This window comes from Scomber japonicus, chromosome 9, assembly GCF_027409825.1.
Source record: "Scomber japonicus isolate fScoJap1 chromosome 9, fScoJap1.pri, whole genome shotgun sequence".
Classification (NCBI taxonomy): Eukaryota; Metazoa; Chordata; class Actinopteri; order Scombriformes; family Scombridae; genus Scomber; species Scomber japonicus.
In genome coordinates, this window is record NC_070586.1 from 27,274,622 (window position 1) to 27,298,698 (window position 24,077).

The following is a 24,077-nucleotide window of genomic DNA, read 5'->3' on the forward strand; positions in this document are numbered from 1 at the left end:
CCACATGTTTTTGATCTTATTTGAAAAGGGGGATGCCCTCTTCCTCCATCTGTTGCGGATAGAGTATGACATTTCAAAATGATTAACATTTAAATGTCAAAATAACCAAATATCGACTAACTGTCCAAATCTCAAAGGGATTTTTTTTTGTTTTGAGAGAGATACAAAAACAAGTTATTGTTTTGCTACTTCAGAAATTGACGATCAACAAGAAATTCTGCAAAAATGTAAAAAATGTTATATTAAAATGTTACAAAGCTCCCATATGAATGCCTTGACTGATAAAGAAATACATTATTTATGTGACACTGTTTGTTATATATGAGTACTGGGTTGGAAAATTAAACATTCAATCCAGACTAAATCTCTGATCCCCCACTGATATATAGACGTAGTGAGACTTGTAATTATTTAATGCTTACATTTAAAAACTTACTGGCAGAGACAGATATGCGGTGAGCTTTGAACTTCTACCATAATGTAGACAGTCTGTCACATATGAGGCTTTACAGGTGATTTATTATAATTATAATTCCGCTGAATTATGACTATGTTTTGCAGAACTCTAACTACTCTATCTCTTAAAGGCGACAACAAATGTGGAGACGATGAGCAAAAACATCAGTTGTAAGATTGAAAAAATCCCCAGCTATTCATTTCAGACTTTCACTGACATAAACATAGGAGGTTGAGGTGAGGGCAGAACAATGTAAATGAGGACGTGTGGAGAAAATATTGTGAATCCAACACAGAAAAGATTTCCTGTCTGAAGTGAGTCACTATCCTGGGAACAATCTGCAAAGCTCTAACGGGCACATAAGATTCCAGTCACGGTGAGAATGCATCAGTGGCTCTCACTGTTCATGGAAATATAAACAAACTTACTGATTAACTTTGTTTTTAATCAGTCAAAGCAAAGATGTTAAACTTTCTTAGTAATGTGAGCCACTATTTTTATCTTTAACTTTCTAAATGGTGTGGGTGTAAGTGGAAATGATCCTGAAACTTGATCTTAGATAACTGAAGCTAATATTAAAACAACATGGAAAACAATTTCAACCTAAATTGAATGTAAGCTGAAACTGAATATTTGGGCTGAGTGGGAAGAGGCATTAAATACACTATTCTGGCTAGTATTAAAATGACATATTACTGCTGTAAATATACAATGAACACACACAGGCCTAAAATATCTAAATCTGACTAATGCATTTGTTCTTGAACAATATTTGGCAGAAAAGTTCAACTTGTATGACCAAAGACGGATGAATGCGAGAAAATGCTTTTTTAACACTGGAAATAAAATGTAACATCTCATCATTTAACAACCTGCAACATCTAAGTATATGGACATAAACTATATATACACACATTTATATAAATAATACTATGATATATATAACAATATAAATACGGTATAATACTTCATGTGGAGAGAGCAGTAAACCCAGACATAAGACATGTGGTATGGACAAAACAAGTAGGGTAATAATAAAGTTGACAGATATATTTTTTGGTGTATATAAAAAAATAACAACAAAATAATTGATTGAAGTTGCAGTTATTGAGTGCGTGTCTTTCTGTATTGAACCTAAGAAAGATTTAACTGAAGGATGTGGGAGAGGTAAAATCAGAATTTTCATGTGAAAATGAAACCTATGCATTTGAGGTGAATTCCCCAGCTGTTGCCTCATTCCAGGAAACTGATTGTAGTGCACATACTGAATCTGTGTATACGTCTGAGTTCCTGTTAGACCTCTGAAAATCCCTCATTTCAAGCATTTCAGCAATGTATGCAGCAGGTCGTACTGTGCTCGACCTATTTGAGAAGACATGACGACAAAGCTTGTTTATTTCTTTTATTATGAAGAATGTCTGTGCATTACAATAAACTCTGGAAAAACAAACATGAATAATGCAGTGGATACATGATGCCCTTTTCTATTCATGATTAATTCATTTTTTTGAAATTTCCTTTTTTGTCAACTGACCACAACGCTTTAAAAAGCAAGGTATTCCCACATAAAAAAATAGTGAACTTGCATAATGTCTGCTGTCAAATAGTCTAAATGTTAAAGTAAAATGTCACCAAGCGCTTCTTATGGCACCATGATATCACATATTAGAGATCTGTTATGCACTCAAACTCAACCTCAGACCAGCGAGATCCAAAAAAAAAAAAAAGAAAGAAAGAAAAATTATGTTTATGTTTGCGTCTCTTCAGCTTGTCCCTGAAAAGTTAAATATGTTGAAATGATTTGGTCCAGATGAGGAAGGAATTGTGGGGAGGGGCAAAGAAAAATGAAAGCAACCATTTTATACTCACAGTTAAAAAGTCAATTTAACCATTTTATGTATTTATCACTAAAGTCAACCACTCAGATTTAAATGTTCACTTCAATCACAATCAGATCAGTACTAAAACATGGTTTGAAATTCACACAGGATGCAAGTTCAATCACATTTTTTTTTTCAAAATAAAAGGAAAAAAGGAAAGTTCAGTCCTCTGGTAAAGAAAGGCAAAAACAAGGCAAAAGATTATACTGTAGCTGGTACCATGATCTTTGACTTTTTAATCCTGAAATGCACAGGAGCAATTGCTACAATAAGTAACAATGAAATTATACCTGAAATAGAAACTGAAGTCACTTTGTAAGGAATGTGAACTAGAAGTGCTATCAATGCTTACAATTGAATTTAACATTAACAAAAAGGTTGATTTTGTACTGTATCACATTTAAAAAGGTAAAGAGATTTTTTTTGAGGGAAAGTATTCATTAGCCTAGGGGTTTTTTTTCTTCCACAAATCCCTAAACTATGCCATCAACTGCTTACAACATCAACGTTTTAATGGAATTGCTTTTTTTTGAAATGAGGATAGACTTCAAAAAGCTTCTGGCCCGCGATTACCAGCCGTTCATTGGTCCATGAAGTGGAGGATCGTTTTGCTCCGTTTTCAGCCTGATCACTTGAGTGTGACGACTGAGTGTGTTAGGTGTCGTTTTTTTACTGCTGAGGTCCTCTGTGGCTGCCAGTGTGGTGGTCTCGGGGAAAGTGTGCCGGGCTACATGAGCTCGACGTAATTGGCTGGGAACATTCCAAAATGACCGTCTGGGCCGTACCCTCTCCACCAGCCCTCGTCTATCATTTCAATCCCGGTGATGATGTCGTCGGGGTCGAATGAGATCTCTGTATCGTCAGCTGGAGGGGGAGGAGAGCGATGTCACTTAGCTCGTATGTATGTTATTACACATTTTATTAAGCTGCAGTTTAATCAACTTTAATCCTGACACAGCTGTCAAACTGTAATTAGAGTTTATATTTTCAGTATGCAGGAAATGCATGTTGGTGTTTGCTTTGACTTGTGTGTAGAGTTGGTGGCTTGAGGTTGCTGGTGTCCACCCTCCGAGTGGAATGCAAACCAACATGATAATAATACTAATACTAATAATAGGTGCCATTTATATACTGCCTTTCACATACCCATGGTGGATCCTTGCAAAGATTAAATGATGTAAAAGGACAAACATCTTAAATTGCTAATAGTGGATAGGTAATTGATATGCCTCACTACAAAAGTTGATCACAAATATTTTCTTTTTGAAAAATAACAGAATATGCAAAATAGCTGCAGTATCATCATATCATCATGCTCTATTAAAAATATAAAAATCGACTCTAATCCTGTTCTGAATCACAATTACAGGACATATTGCTCACTTCATTAGTAAGCATATTTGTTTCACTTTTCTTCTTGCTAATGTCTGAGTTGACTGTGAAACACCACAACCAGTATTGGGTTTTTTTATGAGTACTGTAAGGCCCAAAATTATGTGAGAATGCATATTTCTAGTCAAATATCTTAGGGGGACCCCAAAACAGCATTTCATTCTTTGTCAATTATTACAGTCTCTATCTGAGCCTCCACATCCTTCTGGTGTCAAACACAGCTCGATGAACATGAATAAACCTATGTGGAACAATTCTTAAGTGTTTTGGGTTATTTTACTGCTGGTGAATGCAAATATGGGTCCATGACTTTCTCCTAAATGATTTTTACTGAAATTTACTTATTTTTATTTGTTCTCTTTTAAAATGTAACATATGTGACACACTTTGTAACTTGGATTTCAAAAAGTGCTCTATGAGTAAGATTTTTATTATTATTACTACTACATATATTTGTTATCAAAAACTTACCAGCCTGGTAGTCATATAAAGCCCTGGCACAGGTGCCTCTGTCTGGTGTCTCCTCAGCAGGCGCCTCATAAGTGTTATTCTCCTCCACCTGACAAAGAAATTAGGTTAAGTTGTGCTTCAGGAGTAATTTAAACAGTCATAGCATTTCCTGTTGTAAGAAAAACAACCACCTGAGCAGGCTCTTCATAAGCTGGTTCCTGGACGTAGGAGTTGGCAGCTGGTGTCTCCTCTGAAAATAAGAGAGATTACCGTCAGTCTGAATGTGTCATTTAAACAGTCTATCCACCAGCAGATGGCAGCAGCAGCTGATCCTGACACAGTTTGGCTGGAGGGAATATATGCAGATGACAAATAACAGCATTTTTTAAAAAAAATAAGAAGCAGATGAATGGGTTGGAAAGTGGTGTGAAATGGGCCCCACCTTTCCACTGTTCCTGGGGAGCTGCCTCCTGCTCATCATACTCACACCTGGACTGCCCATCATCAGCATCTGGCTCTTATCACCCAAAACACAAGCACAGACATGCATGTACACAGAGGAACACATTCACAAGTCCATGCAGGTTGAACACCACCACCAGTCTTAAAACATAAGGACATTCTTGACATGTTTCACTCCAATGATTAAAAAAAAAAAAAAAAAAAAAAAAGATAATCTGGAAATGTCTCAGAAAAGAGAGAGTACAAATGAGTGGAATGACTCATGGTGAAACTCATGATTATAAGGCTTATGAAAATGATGACACACATAAAACAGCATAGAGAAATTAAGCAGGGAGCTTTTGATTAAGTATGAGATTGGCACCCGACACACTGCGTATGGATTCTTTGTGTATTCATGTGTATGTGTGTGTTTGTGTTTGAGTAAGCTCACACCTGTGGCGCGGACAGGAGAGGCGGAGCCTGCAGGCACAGGAGAAGCTTGGCGTTGAGGTGAGCTGGCTCGCTCACTTTCATACACTTGCTTAGACAGAAAAGGGCTTTGCAGACGCCCTGAGCAGAGACACACATGGATGCAAAATGGACCAGAGAAAACAAAGAGCAGGTAGAAGACAAGAGGACACCATGATGGAGACAAAGTGTTAAAGTATGACCGGAGAGACAACTAGACAGTCTGATGGAAAGCTCCACAATAGGATGGCGTTGGGAGAATCTCCCCCCAGAGAAAAATCACCAGTTTGTCCCTATCACTACCTGAGAGTGAGGCTAAGAGAGCATTGCAGTAACACAGAAGAGGCTGTGACATTTAAAGCAAACAGGTTTATATAGAGAGGTATATGTATGTATAGATGATACCTGGCTGTGGGCTAGCGGGAGCTGCTGCGGCGGGGACGTCCGGGACACTGGGAGTTATTCCTTTCTCTCTCTGCTTGAACATGTCTCTGGGGTTCATAGCACGCTGAGAGATGAGAGAAGCAGCCTCCTACACAAAGAAATAGAACAAGATGTACAGAGTCACAGTTGATTGAGAGCTACGGTTGATTAATAAAGTAGCAGCAAGGGTTACTGAAGAAAATGAAAATGTTAACCTGTGCATTCTGTAGTTGTTGTTTTTTTGTTAAAATAGAGAAAGCAGAAATCATGTAATGAAGATGGAAAGAGAGGGTATTAAATTGAGCTTCAAAGATTGAAAAAAGGCACTTGTCTTTGTGTTGAAACAGGCGAGGAAAAAGGAAAGCGGTTTGGCCAGAGGAGAGCACTTTCAGGAAGGCGAACTCACATTTGCCTTTTCCACAGATTCACCTCGCTTGACTGCTTTCCTCTGGGCTGCCTGGTTCTCCTCCTGCTCCTCCTGATGATGTTGATATTAGATTTGGCACTGCTGACATTAGCTACCTTCCTGTCTTAAGTGTTTACAAGATCTGTGCACTACCGTTTAACAATCAACACAACCACTGAAAAAGTGGCTAACAGTAAAAAGGAAAAGTTTATTTCACAGTAATCCACATCTGGTCCTTAAGTTTCTCCCAAGTCATTTCACAGCTGAAGTCCATTTATTCTAAATGTAATCTTGTCAGACCACTGGACAGCAAGACACTCACCCTGTTTGGTTTCTCCTGTTTAGTCTCAGCATCCTGCTGCTGCTGGTACTTCCTATTAAACAAATTGACATTTAATTTGAACCTCTGAACAGTTTTTCTGAAGACTAGCCCTGACCATTGTGCACTTTCTTTCTGTTGCTACCTACTTTTGTTGGTCGATTTGAACGGCCCTCTCCTTGTCCCTTTTGTCCCGCTGTGCTGCCTCCTTGGCCTCTCTGTCTTTCCTCTCTTTCTCCAGATGCTGGCGCTCTTCATCTGCCCTGCGTCGCTCTTCCTGGCGACGTTTCTCCTCATCTTTCTGAAAAAAAAAAAAAAAAAAAAAAGGACATTAGCTTGATTTTTTGTTAATTATTGTGACAAAAAAAGCCTCATTTTGAGGTTTCTCTAAATACAACATCAAGGCAATGAGATCTACTTTAGAGTTTTGCTGACTACAGTTACATTTTTAAAAGCAGAAACACCACCTGCTTTGTGTTTTTAAATAAAATAGCAGTATGTGTCAAATTTCAAAACTGCAAACCCTTGCAGATGATAATTCAATATAAATTATTTAAAAACATCTTGTATACATTTTTTTTTTTTTTCCAAGGTGTGATTTTTAAAAGATGCTTGAAGGAAGTTCAGGAGCCTACAGTACCTCTGCTTGTGCCCAGAAGTTGTCTTTATTGGTCTTTCGGATTTCCGACACAGCGTTGGTCTTCTGGTACACTGAGCCCTACAGGGAGGAAAAGACTATTTAACATGATTGCATAAAAATGACAACGCAACATTACATAAACAGAATGAAATACAGTAGGGTCCAACTGCCAGAACTAGCACAAATTATCTCAACCTTATCTCTTCTCTGCTGTTACACGGTCATTCATCATTAAATTGCTACAGATGACCGCTCTTGTGAAAATAAAGTAATCAGTTGGTCGGGGTGTCTTATATTCTACCACATATTGTGTTAAAATACTAAACACATTATTTGGCTGATGTATTTTTAGCAACTAACCACAGACATGAACCAATGATTTATTTGTCTCACAGAGATGCATGACAGAATGAAGAAAGAGAAAAACAAAAGGCAGTACATGTAGGTCATCCTAGTAGGCCAAAATTTTCAAATATTTCTGCTTTGAAGTGTGTGTTTGAAAAGTTGGTTTCCAGTGGTAGAAAATGTGAATGACCAGGACTGATGAATTTCCACTTTATTCATTCAAGCATGGGTGTGTTTTGAGATTTTAATAGCCTCCTTAAAATATAATCCTCCACTTATCATTGTAGCATGAAATGACAAGTGGTGGGCAGGGCAAAAGGCAGGAATGGGTGTCCTCTGGAGGCGATACATACCACAGGACCCTGGGGACCACTGTCTTGGAAGCGGCTCGGGGTTTCTTTGTGGAAACTGTAGTTGGCCCCGGAGGCTTTGGCCACTTTTTGCATGATCACCTCAGGTTCTACATCCTCGTCTGCTCTGGCATTTATTGTGATGTGGGCCCCCTGGAACACCATGAAATCATTGTTCAAGTTAATACAAACGGGGAAATACTTAGGAGTTGTTATCTTGGTTCATGTGCACACCACCCAGTTATTTGTTGACATGTTCTGTTTGCTGGTAGGCTATGAATGACTTTGACACAACTCCAACAAAGCTCCTGCATTATTCTACAAATGCCAGCAGCATGGTGCCTGGTCTTTTCTTTATTGTCCTTTATTTTATGTTCTGCTCAAAGCTATCATTAACAAGGATTTCTGCAGACTATCTGTAAACAGACTGTGGCAGAAATTCTAATGTATATTTAAAAAGACTTTGAAACGAGTGCAGCATTACCTTCAGGAAATTCCCCATGGAGTGGACATGATTTGCACATATTCCTTTCCTGGCATCCTTCACTCCCTCTCCAGTCTGAAACACAAAGAATTATTCTAGTCAACAAAGGCCACAACAAAGAGGACAAATCAATGTAAGGCAGTGGGGAGTGTAGCACTAACCCAGTTGATGAGGACATATTTAGGCAGGCCGGAATTTGGATCCTGGACCCGGCAGAAAGCGTACATCACTTTCCCACTGTTCAGCTCCTCAACCAGCTCCTCCAGTCCTCCATCTGATACATAAACATTGTGGTGAAGTCAAATGGTTGCTGTGGTCGGTTGTGTAACTGGGGACATTTTTTCCCCTTACAAAATGATGGGTTGAGAAAGCAGAGGCAGGCATTTCCTTTGTGCTGATATTCCAGCGCTGTGGCCGTATGCTGACGGTGAAATTCCTGCACACATTTGATAATGTCGCATTGAGATGATAAAAAACTTGATAACAAAATGAGCATGGTTACTCACCACCCTTTTCAGCCAAGCGGATATCATTGCTGTTTCCCTCATAGGTGAACAAGGCCCTGAGGAGAATACCAGATGAAAGGATATTAAAATGCCTGCTAAAAACAGATCACACAGACAGACACAGAAGAGTTTGGTCTAAAAATTGACACGCACCATTTCACAACAAATCAAACAATGGATGATTTTTAAATGCATTTTAAGCAACCGTAACCCTTAAGTCCTATTGTCACAGGATACATTTAAGGTAAATAGAGAAATAAGGTAATGTGAATACAACTTGCTGCAGTTTAGATTCCATCTTAAAATCAGCAGGCAGTTACATGCCTCTGCATCATTTAAGATGTCACTGACTTTCCACTTCAACTCAATGTCTGATAAAAAAAAAAAAAAATAACTACAAGTTCTAGCAGCACTACACAAACTGAATCCCTTGTTAATTCTGCACCATATTCTGTGGGAAAAGCACATTTTTTAACATGAAGGCATCTGAAGTGGTCTTTATTTCTGTGGTCTTTAAGTGGACGTACAGTACGCCCACATGATGTCTGGGTTTGGGTTAGATAGGGGTCAAAGAAAGTTTTTCTAAGCACTTAATAGCACAAAAATGTTAGACAATCATATAAATCAAAAGATGATGCTGACACACACTTACCAGAGTGGCTTAGGGTTTAAGTGTCTAGCGTAGTCTTTAGTCCATATAACTGAATTTATATCCATGCATGCTATACAGATGTAATTCGCAGACTCTATGCACTGGATATTTTTTATGCAATAAACAGAGCAAATTGTAAAAGCGAGGAAGAATTCAAGTGGTTGTTGTATGAAAGAAAATTAATAGCAACCCTGAAGCTGCATACTACAGTGAAGAACTGTACTCAGTGATAATGGCTGACTATTAGGAGACAAAGCTATGCTATACTTCACTGGGACACAGAAGACTTCACTATTATAACAAATTATGTCTAAGGCCTTTTGATGCCATTTCATATCAAACATTTGGCCTGTTCTCATACTGACACTTCACTTATGAGATCTGCCTGTATGTTGTCACACATTGCTAAAAACCTGACCACAAATAAATATGCTGATGATTGCAAAAGTAAACCACAAGCTCACTGTCAGGGTCAGTTGTCTAATAAAGGAATGTGTTGTTTCAGACAACAGACACAATGAAGCCTTGTAGGGCTAGGTAGTGAAACTTGCTCATATTGAAACTGGTCAATGCAAGGCAACTTCTTCATAGGGCTGCAACTAGACAATATGTCTAAATATAAATAATATATATAATATAAATAATAAATGACACACAAAAATACCTAATCCCTGCATTTGAGAAGCTGAAAACACCACATATTTGGTGCTTTTGTACAAACAATTTTCAGTGATTATTAATCATCAAAATGGTGTCTGATTAATTAGCTCTAATATTTACTTTTATTTGTCAGTATCATTTTCAGATTTTTAAAGTAGGCTACATTTAGAACAAGCTATTAACCAGGGGTGTGCCTACAAAAAAAGAAGCAGCAGCATTCACAAGAGTCATTTTCAGAGTGACTAAGACACCAGCAGGATCCCTGGGTAATTACACTTTGAGATTAAATAATTTAGGGTCAACATTAATCACAGCAGCTGCTATCCGCAGGTTTCATTTTAACCCCAACACCAGCACTGACACTTGGGTGATGTTAGGTAACACAGAGGAAGTATCGAGACTTTGCGTTGACATAATTGATCGTATTTGACTTCCCATCAGACCAGGAAGTGGGGGAGGTGGCGTTAGCTTGCAACTTATTCAATTTAATGACAGACTCACTAATCAAAAATGCAAGAAAAACATAAAGGCGCATGATTTAGACTACTAGGTGTTCACTGTAACTTACTTTAATTTAACTGGCTCCACAGTTAGCCCATCCCTACCTTAATAACGATACACGTTAAACTGGCGAAGCTAAACTCTGCACAAAGTTTACTTTAAATAACATAAATGTAGGCATCAGAATATCTACTATGGATAGCAACGTACCAGTAAGTCACATGTTCTATATATATTAGGTTACCATTATCGACAACTTACTTGACGACAGACAGGCTCAATGTTGCTAGCCAACACTGCAGCTAATGTAACGCCTGCTACACAAGGCTCACTTCATTTTTAATGTGCTTTTCTTACCAGTTTGTGTTGGACTTTTCATCTACCACTTCTTTATATGCAGCTGTTAATGCAGGGCCATTTTTGCTGAGGTTAACTGCCATGGTTATGTTGAGTACAGCTAGCCAGCTAGCTATCCGGGATGCGCCCTTCCTATTGGGAGGAGTGGCGATGATGCTGACTTTCAGCTGTGCAGGAAGCTAGTTCAGCTAGTGGCTACATCTTAGCCAGGGCGTTATACGTAAGGGCAGCCCGGGAGAGCGGGGCTTGTTTGCGTTTTTACTTATTTGAAACGTGACCACTAATTAGTGCAATCCGATCTCCAAGTACTTGCTTAAATAAACCACATTCTCAGTTTATGAATATGAAATGAAAGTTCATTATCTATAAAGCCTGTGTTTTCTGCAACACAAAGACAACCCTTAATGAGTTGAGGAATCAAACGCACCCTAAAGTGCAGCACTCTCAGATAGGCAAAGGCCCAATTACACACCAATAGCAACTTTGTATCGCGTTTTTGTTGATTTGATGTGCGGAAACAAAATGTTCTAGATAGCTACAGTACACGTAGTCTCATTATAGTACTTGGTGATTTACTTCCTCCTTATGTACCTTCTATACCCCAGCGGCTTAGGCTCACATCGCCCTCAATTACTACCATTCCATTACATAAGACAGAAGAAAGCATCGCAGACAACGGTAAACCAACATGAGCTTTATTCATATGTAATGACAAAGTCAATAATAGTTATCTTGTGTAGGCTATGTGAGGAGATGTGGATGTTTTATGGTGACAGTTCAAGCACACAAATTCCAAACCTTAAGATGCATGAAGGCTGGTCCTGCATTCAGACAAAGCCAGGCTGATTTTTTCAACAAAAAAAAAACATTGGTATTGTTCAAGCAGGTTTCCATGTCTACTGATGAGATGAATCACCCATTAGGGGATACAGCCCTGATAGCAAATTTACAGTTTATGACACGTTATCTCTATATACAAAATGAGGGTTAAGGCTAAAATTTTAGTCAGAGGTGTTAGGCAGATGAATTGTAACGAAATCCCTGATATCTGGCAAATGGCTGTGAGAAGGTTCTCCAGAGTGCAAAGCATGCCAAGCTGCCTATATAGACTCTATTGAGCACGCTGGACAAAGGAAGTCAATGGTAGCATCAGTCACATGATGAATTGAGGCTGCATTCAATCATAAAGTTGGAAGATTTCTGGCTTTTAAATAAACAGCCAGATGAACAAACAACAATGTACACAAAGTTTAAACTAGGACTATTACACACAAGTCATTTTCAACTGTGGTCTGGGCAGCAAAAATACTTTCACTGCATTTATAGGATATTTTTTAAACCCTTATAGCATACTTTGTATTTCAGGTCAACGTGTTTTGAAGACATTTTTCTCTACAGCAGCTAACAATGAAAAACTGTATTCAGTGCCTAAATCATGATGTTAATTCTAAAATCAAAGCTTCTAATTTTTCATGCTTTGCTAAGGATTTTTTTGGATGAATTCAATAGTACCTCAATGGCAGCATTTCTTCCCCTTTACACCATCAAATAATTCCCTTTATATTGGCAGCATAAGCACATTATGATAATAAAAAAAAAAAATCATAGCATATCCTAACTACTTTGTCCAACAATCACAATGGGTTATATTAGAACTAATATTACTTTATGACACATCACAATCATGTTCAATTCTGGTGACATGAATGAAAAGAATAGCCTAAAACTAAAGCGTTCAAAGATACAATACAAAATGTCAAAACTTTATCGTCTAAACAAACCATTTTACTGTCAGTGTAGGTTATCACAAAACAAAACAAACCTTTGCAGACCTAATCGTGACTATGAACACAAAGAAATGCAAAAGCTTCACATCACCTGATACTTAAAGCAGATGAAAATGTCATGGCAAGTTACTGTATTTATTCACCTCGAGTAACTAGATGCACATGACTTCAAATTACTGGGTTCTGCAAAATGTCAAGTCAGTTTAACTTCCCATTTTGAGTGTAATCGACAACAGCTGTAACCAAAGGCCATTTTGTTTTTAGAAAAACAGTAGCATGTAGATGCACCATTTAAAAAGCTGTTCACATCGGAGTGTTGCTAAAAAACAAATGGAAATGGCGGTGAAAGGAACTGAAGGATACTGAAAAAAAGCCCTCTGTCTGACAACATGACAGTACTTCTCGGACAGCATATTGTCACGTGACGTGAGACATGTGCTGTGTGCATGAGGAACTTCAGGAGTGCTTATCTGTCTTTGATCAATTTGCCTCTTCAGGAAGCATGAGCTGATTTTGTTATGTGAACAAACAAGTGAACTTAGATCAGTAATATTTTAGAGACATATGATATGGGCCCTGGTCATTTTTCTCACCATGGGTCACTGCTGATAAAGGCTGATGATTTGGCTAGATACCTGAGTAACTGTACTGAGGAGGTGGCACACAGCAGAGCTATGTGCCAAGGAGTAGCTATGTTCATAGCTAGACAACAAGGAACAAGTCATACAACAGTAGTATTTGTGCACTATGCCACCAGCCATGGATGGTTACTTGTACAGGATATAAGGGCAATGACAACATGTGTGAGAAAAATGGGCAGTGACATTCACCCCATGGAGCCTGACAACAGTGAGCCGAAGGCCAGCAATCCAGTGTCTTAAAAAAACCACTAAATACTGTTGCGTTTCCAAATGCCGTGGGTGATATAGACCAATCCTTCTTTACATCTTTCACATTGTTTCGGGGTAGAGACAGCATGTGCCAACAGATCAGCGGCTGGTAATGGCACTGTACCATGTTGTGTTAAACAGGGAACACTCTGTCTCAATTGCACGTAGACCGTTTGAAAATAATAACACAGAAAGGCCACTAAATACATGGAAATACAGTTATACAAGACATCCAGTGGGATACAGACAGTACCTCTGAAATGAAGGGAGAGCCAATCTCCTAAATCAATCAAACATTTTGCTATTGAGAAGCACAATGATATGACTGACAGTGAAAATGATGCGTATGAATTAGCAACAATGACGGTGATAATCACAAGAGCAAGAGTAACAGTTTCAAGTCTGAGTGTGGCGGTATGAACTGTGAAGAGTTTCCGGTATTCCATATGGAGTGCTTTTAGGAGCCCATCAGGTCCTGCTCAGCAGATCCATACAAGTCATGAAGGACAGCACATGGTAGCAGCTCAGCACATGGAAAGCCAGGTGGCACTGTACCTCATTGTAACGCTTCCTTCTCCAAATGTTGGGCTGTTGTCTAGTTTTTTTTTTTCCTCTGTTGCTCATTTGCCTCAAGTTACAAATCAAACATGTTTCTTTTGTTCTCCTTATGTATTTTGATCTCCCTGGCACTCTCACATTGCATACTTCTGAGTCCATTCTCTTGCTAATTTGTTGTACCTGTAAAAACACAAAGTTTGGAAAAGGTCTCAAGTGAATTTACAAAATATCAACTGAATCTCCCAAAATAACAAGTCACTATATCAAAGTTGAGAGATTTAATAAATTCATTCTTGTTTCACACTCACTTTTCCCTGTCAGCCTTGTACGTATGGGCGATCTCTGGTACCAGTGGGTCATCCGGGTTAGGATCACAAAGAAGAGAGCAGATAGACAATAATACTGTGGAGTAATAAATCAGACAGATTAGATAACATTGAAAGAAGCTTTTATTTTTTAACATTTGAACTTCACACTTAAGGGCAACGACCAGACAAAGTACACAGCAGGACTTTGTGGTCTTAAAACATTTTTAACATGTCTGTTACATCCTCTTACTTACCTTTTGATACTGTAAGTGCAGGTGACCATTGCGATCTCAGTATATCCAGACAAATACTTCCATTGCTGTTGATATTAGGATGGTAAATTTTTGTGGTAAATGCAACCTGTGACAAAAGAAAAGAGAGAAAGAAGGTTGTAATTTTCCACTGAAACCTATCATGAGTACAATAAACAGATGAAAAGTTGAGAAATGCTATTGCCTCATAACGTGACACCCAAGGCAGACCCATACTCACTTTTGGTGGTTTGAAAGGATAATCTGTTGGGAAGTGAATGGTGAGGAAAAACACTCCACTCTGATATGGGCTGTCACTCTGTTGAAATAAAAATAGAAGCAAGTTCAATATAGTGGACAGCAATTGTTTCTTTTGCACTTTTTCATTGGGTTAAAGTATAGTTTCACTTACCGGACCCATTATTGTTGCCTGCCAATGAAACACTGGAGAAAAAACAAAACAGAAAAACAAAAAATAAATAAACAGACAACAAAAGAAGTGCATTTATTTGCCACAGTAGGAATAATTATGCCTTTACTACAAATATTTTTATATAGATGCCAACTCCTATTGCACACATATGTTTATGCAATACAATGCTATAAACTGATAAACACTTCTTACAATCATCTCCAACTGGTCCAGCAGAGCACTGAGCTGGTGGGTCCCTCTGCAGGTCTGACAGCTCCTAAAGGCAAAACAATCTCATCATGAAATAGCCTTGAACTCACAGGTCAGTTACAGTATTGTAACAACCGTTCTCCTTGTAAGAAAATGACATGAATTTTAAATTAAAAGAAAAAAATGACAACTGGCAATGAATTGGTTGTTAGGTATATGATGATGCTCAAACCTCAATGCACTGTATGTCAAAATTATGGATAAAGGATGAATTGAGAAAAAAGTATAGATTTGTGACAAAGACCAGCCTAATTAAAATCTCTCTGAGGACTGTTCCATACAATGTTTGGTTTTATGTAAGATGATCTAACTTAATCTCTTGGGGCTTCCACACCTAATTTGAGCATGGTTATCATTACTGACAGTCTTTTCGGTAGCAGCCATGTCTGCTGTACAGTCATGATCCAAGACTGTTGACAAGTAAATGGTGGCTTTAGGACATCTGACTTCATAAACAGTTTAGTCACTAATTCATGATGCCTAAAGATGTTGATTATAAAGGTTACAAACACAATAGCAAAAAAAAAAAAAAAATCAAAACATAATCTCAATAGAAATTTAAAAAAACATATAAAAGGTAGACACTAGAATGTAAAATTCAATTCATTATATCAACATTGAATCTATATGCCAAATCCCATTACATAATATTCAAGTACAAACAACATAAACAGATGCTTAAATAGACTTTAAGCCCGTTATTTAACATCTCTTTCAAGGCCCATCTATTCTGTTATATAAATACACACCTTGGCCTGTTCCAGTGCCCCATTTGCCTTTCCATATATGGCAACACTGACACTTGGGTTCAATTTTGGCAACCAGCATGCAGCTGTCATTCAATGACCAAACACATCACCAGCCAAACTCTTTGTGAGCAACCACGAGAATAAAGACAACTAACAAGCAGATAATTTGAAGGCAAATCCTATACATGTCAACCTATCAAACCTAGGAACTAGCCTAGCGCAGCTCTGCGGGAACACTGACTTGGTTATCGTTTATCACCTTTACGTCAAGTGCTGATAAGTAGCTGCAATTAAGACAAACATTTTTACAATACCAACCACAACCAAAAAAGTAGCTGTCAGAATGATTGAGCAGTTAAAGTAGGTTACTTGTTAATAGCTAGCGTTACTGTAGCAATGCACCAACAGGGCCACCAATGGTTAGCTCGTCTTTGTTTGTGAACTACACTTGAAATGAGCACAAAAAGAAAGCAAAATACGGCTAATTCGAGCATCAGAATAGGCCACATAGTAGTATTGTGTTCACTGAGGCTCACACAGTTAGCAAAATGTGCCAAATGGGAGGTATGGCTGACACATAAAAGAAATATACACTCACCTTCTGAATTCTTTTCAACGCCATTGCTTCAATGGCTGTGCTAGGTAGCCTGTCAGCTAACAGTTAGCTCCGCACACATACAATTTGGCTTGTGTGGCCGCGTATTTCCAAATCACACTTAAAATCAGAAAATCACGTCTAACATATAACAGACTTGGGGCTTTTGGTTTCTAGTACAACTTATGAGTCAAACTATTCGAAGAATCTAGGTCTTTCTTTAGCTCAGAGCAGAGTAACCGAGATATTTTGCTGTCTCTCCTCTCATTCCTACTCTTGGTGCCCTGGAAGACAGAATTTTGTAATATCGCGAGAGTTGTCTTGCAGCGACAATTCGAGATTTCGTCAATTTAAAGCTCCATGGTTGTAGTTCCAAATAGTGAACTCTTGTGAAAATAAACCAAAGCTTTTAGTCTAAATCATATTATTTTCACTAAAAGGAACCGATATTAAAGAGTAAAAATATTTCTACAAAATCACTGTATGATGACTCCTATTTGTGATCTAAATTCAATGTAGTGTTAATGCCAAAATTCCACAATGAATAGAAAGCACCCTGTAGACCTAGGCTATATTTTGGCTGTGGCTATCAATCTGTCTCTTCTGTTTGCCAAGATAATACATTCTACAGTTGACTGATATTTATTGTAGGTCTGTATTTTGAAAAAACAACAACAAAGAAACAATGGGCTAAATTGGAGCAAAAATATAATCATTATTACTATCACCACACACATATAAGTTCACAGCACTAAATAAGAGGTACGTGTGATAACAAGGTAATAGGGTATATGACTTCAACCATACAGTGTAGCCTCTACACAATAACTGAGGCCAGGTGACCACAAGATGTCACTATTTGAAAAGAACAAATTGACAGGCAAAGCAGAACACAGTAGGTACATCGTTGACTGGAAAATGTGTTGCAAGATTCACTGGCCAATTTATCAAATTGCATGTTGCATGCTCAGACTCAATTAATTCATTTGAATATTATTGTTTTCAAATGAATGTGTGCAAGTACAAAAATGCTTAACAATGGAGCAGCAAAGTACTATGAAGCTAAACATGTATTATTTACACATACACAAGACGAAAGAAAGAAAAAGACTATAGAATTGCTCATTCAATACTCAATCATTGTAAAGGCATATTCATCTGAGTCAGCTGCATGCTCCGGTTTCTGCGCAGCCTTGTCCTGCAAAGCCTCATGAGCTTCCCTTTATATGTCTTAAACAAGGGTGAAAAAAGAGCTCTCATTATTTTAGTGAGTATGTATGAATGGGTCGCAGTGTTCATTCTTCTTAAATGGCTGATTCAGTGTCAGGTTGAGGATCCTATCGTCAATGTGACACTGAGAGGGACCATTTTCCTTTGGAAAGCTGTAGATTCCTTCAGATAATATCTTATTGTTTGCTCATCTCTGTGCTCTCAATGACCTGCCTGTCCTCAGGGCCTCCCTGTAATCAGATTCAGCCAGCAGCAGAGGTAGCAGTTTGTGTCTTATGCAGCAGGGGCCTTGTGTTCGGAGTTTGTCTACTTGGAGAGGCCATTTATCAGCATGAGGTTTTCAGAAAGAGTCAAGCCCACACTTTGTTGGCTTAAAGCCTCAGTTCTCAAAGCCTCCCACAGTCACCCTACTGTACTTTCTTCTGAAATCTCAAATCACATTGGTTTGCTTGCTACTGTGTACTTTAACCTATAGGATTTGTAGCTGGCTGAGACACTAGTGAGCCCATCATTTATGGGGTGCAAACTACCTTGTAAGCGTTCAAAGCAATAAGCAAGACTTGTTTTTGTTTCTATAAGGCAACATATCACTGACCTGTATGGGGAATTTCCCACTTATACCTAGAAGTTGAGGTTTTAGTTTCAAGACTGGTGCCCCAAGTTCCAAATTGATGTATGAGCCAAGGTGTGAATGTGTCAGAACTGGGATGATATGGGTGGGGGTAGGAGCTTAGTTGACCTGTCTCATGATGAATATAGCCTATAGTGCTGTTATTTGAAACCATGGACTCAGCAGACTCCAGTGATCTGTCTTTTTGGTCACATGAATCATCTTTAGTAGAAGTTCCATTGTATAACAGAAAGCATTTCACTTATTGGGACAATTATCCTAAAGCTGTGTCTGAGTTTATTCCTCTCAATGGCAATTTTCCCATGGTTGCCATGACAAACCACATATGCTCACTGTCATTTTCAAAATTAACTTAAATGGCTCTTGCAAATGTCTGAATTATCCAATAAAAGCCCAACCAATTAATGTTGAGCACAAGCTAGGCTCACAGTCCCCAGAGGTGTTCTACCTTCGGTCAGTGTATTAGCTTTCTGAGGGCTCTCTTATGGAACAAAGATCCATTGTTCCCACATACTAAGAGATATTTGTTCACTCCTTGTATCAATGGTCTTGATTTGATTATACACTCAGGCAATATGTGCAAGCAGTGCTCATGTTTGCAGTGAAGTCAGCACTCTGCACAATCAAATAATTCTTGAGCTAAGCAACTGGAAAAAAGGTCATTATGTATGGAGCAATCAGTGTTTCATGGCTCATTTCCTTAGCTGTGATTTGATTTTGCTTGTCAGTGTTAAGGTGGCCTTTAACCTAGAAAATCACTATAAAATCTTAAAGGTCTAATATGAGAGCCCTCAGTAGCCTCCCCTTGTCTTCTTTGTGGTTTTGGACATTAAAACAAGCTGGTGCATGCCTGCATTTGCTTGTTTGTTTTTTGGCTTACAAGATTTACATGATGCAATCATATAAACATTTATAGCCTCAAGGATGTGCTTATTAACTGGCATTATATGCTTAAAGTGGGACTGTAGTGAACTTTGCAGGTTTTATTGGTGGTTAAGGATGTCTCATTTACAAGCAGGGATTCTAGCACAAAAATAAGACTGGATTACTTGTTTAAAATGAGAGGCTGAGTGATACTTGTTTGTAAAAGATTTTAAAGGTCCTAAAAGCCTTAAAGCTGATGAATAAAGTATCAAAACTCTTAAAGTATGAAATATAATTTTGGAGAATGGTCTCTTTCAGAGCTTTTTGTTTAGCTACACATTAGGGAATTCAAACTAGGCCAATGCAATTTTGAAGACGATCTAACATGTTTAAAAACATCTAGAATATTCAGAAATTAAAAATGACTTGTGTCTGGAATGAAAGAAAATTAAATTAACTAGTTCTTAGAAATTCTTACAAATTACAACTACCTCTACCTTCTCACTCACTGAAAACAAATCTATGAATATGTAAAGTTATTGTTGCACATATTTAACTGTCCGGCAGAAGATGCTTTACTTCAGTGAAATGTCCATTCTCTGTATGTGCACTGCTGATGTCAGTTTTCTGCATCACACTTGCAACCTTGATTTTAGCAAATGAAAAAACGTGATTTCACAAAATCATTTTGTATGTTCATGTCTTAAACTCAGATTTTAGTTGAGAACAGAGAAACTTCTGCACAGTGAAACTCAAACATCCATGTTTGTTTGAGTTGAGGGAGACTTTAACTTATCATAGGATAGTATCATCCAAATTGCAAAATGATATGTAATTTAGCTATCACAGAAATATAGGCTAAGGAATTACATGTGGAAAATGTACCTCTGAAATCTACTTTGGTAAAAGAATAATGTATCACTGGAAAAACTAAGGGAAGAGCAGAAACTCAAACTACACTTATGTTAAGATCGGTTTCAAACATTTTTGCATTCAGATTAAAACAAAATGACTTAACATTGTTTTTACAACAGCAAGTATGAGTCATTGATTCAACATCTCCAAAATTATTCCTATTATTCTCCTATGATCATTACGATTTAATGTCTCTCCAGAGAGAGCCGAGAATGAGATCTGATCCAGTCCCATGTGTCCATCAACTCTGATCCACCCTTATCACATGTGCATTGTGTGGAGCACAGGCACAAACCACACGTATAGTCATAAAGAACCAGTAATCCTTTGGGGTTAAGCACTTAAAGAGCAATCCCCACGGTCCTCTGCGTCTCTGTCTTGCGCCACATTTCTGGCACAGTGATTGACAGCTCTGGAAACTGTTTTACTGTGCTGCTCTTGCAATGAGTAGTCTCCAGAGCCTAGGTAATAACTAGTCTGGAGTGTTGACTAATACATTTAGTGGTGACTCTCCGTAATCAAATGTGTTCCAGCTGTTTGAGCTCTGATGACAAATTCAGGTTTTCCCAGTTTGCTGAGCTTCCTTGAGAGACAAAGGAGGGATTTCCTCTGTAACAGACAGGCAGTGGCAGCACCAACAAATGGCTTGGTACTGTTATCAAATAGAAAGTCTGACTAAATATAAACTTATCTTCTGCAGTTCGAGCCTGTGCAGACATGAAGGAGAAAGCAGAAGTTGAATGAACCACTGTGTGTGTTTTCTCTATCTTGGGACTTGAAGAATGAAATGAGGGCAGATTCATATACCAAAACCAGCTAAATATATAAAAACTGTCCTTTCAATTGCAGCATATGGTAATATGTGTGACCAAGGTGAAAGGGAAACATCCTTGTTATCTCTTGTTATTGCCAAACACACACACACATGTACACACATGAACACCATCTTCTTTACTAGGATCCAGAAGATATGCAAGATTAAACTGATGTGCAGTGGTACTAAAGCAGCCACCTGTTGTTTGACATAATTTTACTATACTGAGGTATGTGTGGGTGGGTGGGTGGGTGTGTGTGTGTGTGTGTGTGTGTGTGTGTGTGTGTGTGTGTGTGTGTGTGTGAAAGTAAGTGACTGGGGCATTGGGGGGCTGTCCATCCTGCTGCACAATAAACAGTTTGTTTCCCAGGAGCACCCCTCATGTTCCTGTTGTTGGCTCCATCGCTGCTCACTGGGAAACGTCCTGGCCTCTATTGTCCAGGAGGTCGGGGGTCACAGGATGCTCCTAAAGGCCCAAAAGGGGAGGTAAGAGGTTGGATTTGAGGCATGATAAAGACCCCCCGCCCCCTCCTAGACACACACACACACACACACACAATCACGAACCCCTTAAAAAACAAAACATTAAAATTGCTTCTTTTTCTCTTCTCTTGTCACACCGTCTTTCACGCAAAAACCCAGTCATCATCAAGAGTTTGAGGAAATGAAATCAGGACAATGCTCCAACTGACTATTTCATATTGAACATCCTGATTGTCTTGAATGTGTTCCTCGTGTGTAGAGCTCTGTTCCTTGTGTACGTTCTTTGCATATCTTTAATAAAGCCCATAGGCCACAAGCTTTCCCATACAAATATGGGAAATTCAATCTAACTAGCTAACAGAGGGTAAGGCATATCATTAAATTAAAAAAAAAAAACTGCAGAGAAAGGAGTGGTTGTATTGTAGCACGTTCACCGCACAAATGTTACACTTCAACCACAGTCAGCACAAACACTGGCTGAGACGAAGGAGTATATATACGCTTGTGATTGCAGTGACCTTTTTTAACAGAATAGCATATAAACAGCCATATAAATGTTGTTTTTGCAGCCTGATTAAATATGTCATCTCATAACAGCAGACGTTTACGGTAGTTAAACAAAGACATCATGCTGCCATTATGGAAACTTCTCGCATAACTGACAGCACAAACGTAGGTGCGTATCAGTATGTGCTCCTGTGTCAGTGTCAAAGAGTATCCATGCATTATTTCCTGTAAAGTTTATTTTATAAAGCCTTTTGAACAATAAATAAATAATACATTTTTTGGGGTTTTTTTTGCACTTGAACCAAAGCGCTTTAGGGCCTGCAGCCTGTCCTCTGTATCAGTGTGCTGGAGGAGTTGGATGAGTAGACAGTGTCTCTGGACATTCAAAGAGACACATTTATCTTTTTTATGGAGCGAACCAAACTGGAGCTTTGAACAATATTCCAGATGCCTGTTGCATTTCATTTTATCAGCTTATTACTAATAGACTGCTATCCGAAGCAACACAAAGGCTGTGATCCTTTGTGTTTGTGTCTGTTCTCAAATAAATAGTAATGTATTTTTTGTGAGTGTTATTTGTCACATTTGATGTATTGTGCAGTCCACAGACAGCTTAATACATCTAACCTACTGTATCTCACAAACACAGGTGAACAATAATACACATTACAAACATAAGTGAAATGGTTGACAATGTATTCAGGTAGCCTACAAGTAGCTACAGTACACAACAGTGTCAACATACTCAATTACAAAGCCTGCATTCAGAATTGTACTCGGGTATACATAATTATCATCAGCACATTGCACTTGAAAGAAAGAAAAGCCCGTGTGACTGTTGTATTGCTGTATGTTGATTGGGTTATTGTTACTGATGCTGTGGAAGCACGATAACAGTTATTGTTGGTTGAGCTGGAGCTAATTTTAACCACATTATATACTGTTAGGAAGACACGTCTGTAACAAGGTGTCATATATTTTATAAGGTGATATTTTTTTTATATAAAACATTCATTTCAAAATCGCACCAGTATATTTTTACGTAGCCTTTAAATGTAGTCACATTCCACACTGAGTCATTGTGGTTTTCATTATTATTGACTACTGTCTTGCAACTGTATGTGTGAAGACTTGTAGTGTCTGATGTAAAATGAGAAGTTAATACAGGTAACATGAGAGACAATAGGTACAGCACATGGCAGTCTTCACTTCTCAACCACAGGCATTTATGAATATAATGCTCTTAGTTTGAATTACATGTTATGCATCTTCCTCGAGGCCTGACCCCTCACCTCATCTTGCCTCGCCATATCAGGTTAGGAGTCCTACTAGAGGAGGGACATGACAGCTGGGAATGGTTTGAGGCTCTCTGGATAGTTTGTTTTCAGACCACGCTGCAGGGAATGCATGAGAGACACGTGTAAGTTAGCCTTTAGGCTTTGGTGCTTATGTGCCTCGTGGTGATAAAATTGTTACTGTGAATGATATCACTGTGAAAATCTGCAGTGCAGCAGCATATCAGGTCAGTTTGAGGTGTTCTCTATAAGTATGACAGGCTGATCTGAGTTGTCCAGGTATGTCAGTAATGTGCCACTATGTGGACTAATTAGACTCCTCTGTGCTTTGAGCACTTTGACCTATTGGAGATTCATTTCCTGGCCTGTTGTGTTTCTAAGTCTGCAACTGGGGTTCTGGCATTATTTGCGTTCTCACTTCCCAATCCTTCTCAGATGGTGGGGTGCTTTTCCCTTTCTTTATGACCAAATAAATGTGACTGGTGCCAAATAAGAAAAAAATGGGATTAAAATTCCCCTTTCGCTGTCTTGAGGAGCCCAGCTGCACTGCACTGTTTGTTTTCCACAGCAGTGCAGCTGCAGAGTGGAGCATTAGAGAGGTGGGCCAAAGCAAAACAGAAATGACTTATTTTTATTGGCATGTACCTTCCCAGTCACTGATAATTGTATTGTGGAATTAGAGAGCAAGAACGAACAGCAGTCTGGTTAAGATAATTTTAAAGTAGTTAAACACGCTTAAATGTAATATCTTCAAGGCGGTTTTCTTCACTCGGGTTTGTTTTAC

General features: G+C 38.5%; 2 protein-coding genes across 3 annotated transcripts; both read right to left on the reverse strand.

The window, feature by feature from the left end:
• Positions 1 to 1,845: 1,845 nt before the first annotated feature.
• On the reverse strand, positions 1,846 to 10,878 carry dbnlb (drebrin-like b). 2 transcript variants are annotated; one of them, XM_053325692.1, is made up of 15 exons: positions 10,735 to 10,878; positions 8,565 to 8,620; positions 8,220 to 8,332; positions 8,059 to 8,133; positions 7,578 to 7,727; positions 6,880 to 6,957; positions 6,389 to 6,540; positions 6,243 to 6,294; positions 5,921 to 5,992; positions 5,497 to 5,623; positions 5,077 to 5,193; positions 4,622 to 4,696; positions 4,371 to 4,429; positions 4,201 to 4,288; positions 1,846 to 3,201 (listed from the first exon to the last, which is right to left on the reverse strand). In XM_053325692.1, exons 1-15 carry the CDS (start codon positions 10,815 to 10,817, stop codon positions 3,065 to 3,067), a joined length of 1,434 nt encoding a protein of 477 aa, XP_053181667.1. In that variant the 5' UTR covers positions 10,818 to 10,878; the 3' UTR covers positions 1,846 to 3,064. The 2 variants fall into 2 exon arrangements, with proteins under 2 accessions (XP_053181667.1, XP_053181668.1); XM_053325693.1 differs by lacking the exon at positions 5,077 to 5,193.
• Positions 10,879 to 11,408: 530 nt separating this feature from the next.
• Positions 11,409 to 16,826, reverse strand: ube2d4 (ubiquitin-conjugating enzyme E2D 4 (putative)). The gene is made up of 7 exons (XM_053325113.1): positions 16,558 to 16,826; positions 15,154 to 15,217; positions 14,941 to 14,972; positions 14,770 to 14,847; positions 14,532 to 14,637; positions 14,278 to 14,371; positions 11,409 to 14,149 (listed from the first exon to the last, which is right to left on the reverse strand). Exons 1-7 carry the CDS (start codon positions 16,579 to 16,581, stop codon positions 14,104 to 14,106), a joined length of 444 nt encoding a protein of 147 aa, XP_053181088.1. The 5' UTR covers positions 16,582 to 16,826; the 3' UTR covers positions 11,409 to 14,103.
• Between the last annotated feature and the right edge of the window lie 7,251 nt (positions 16,827 to 24,077).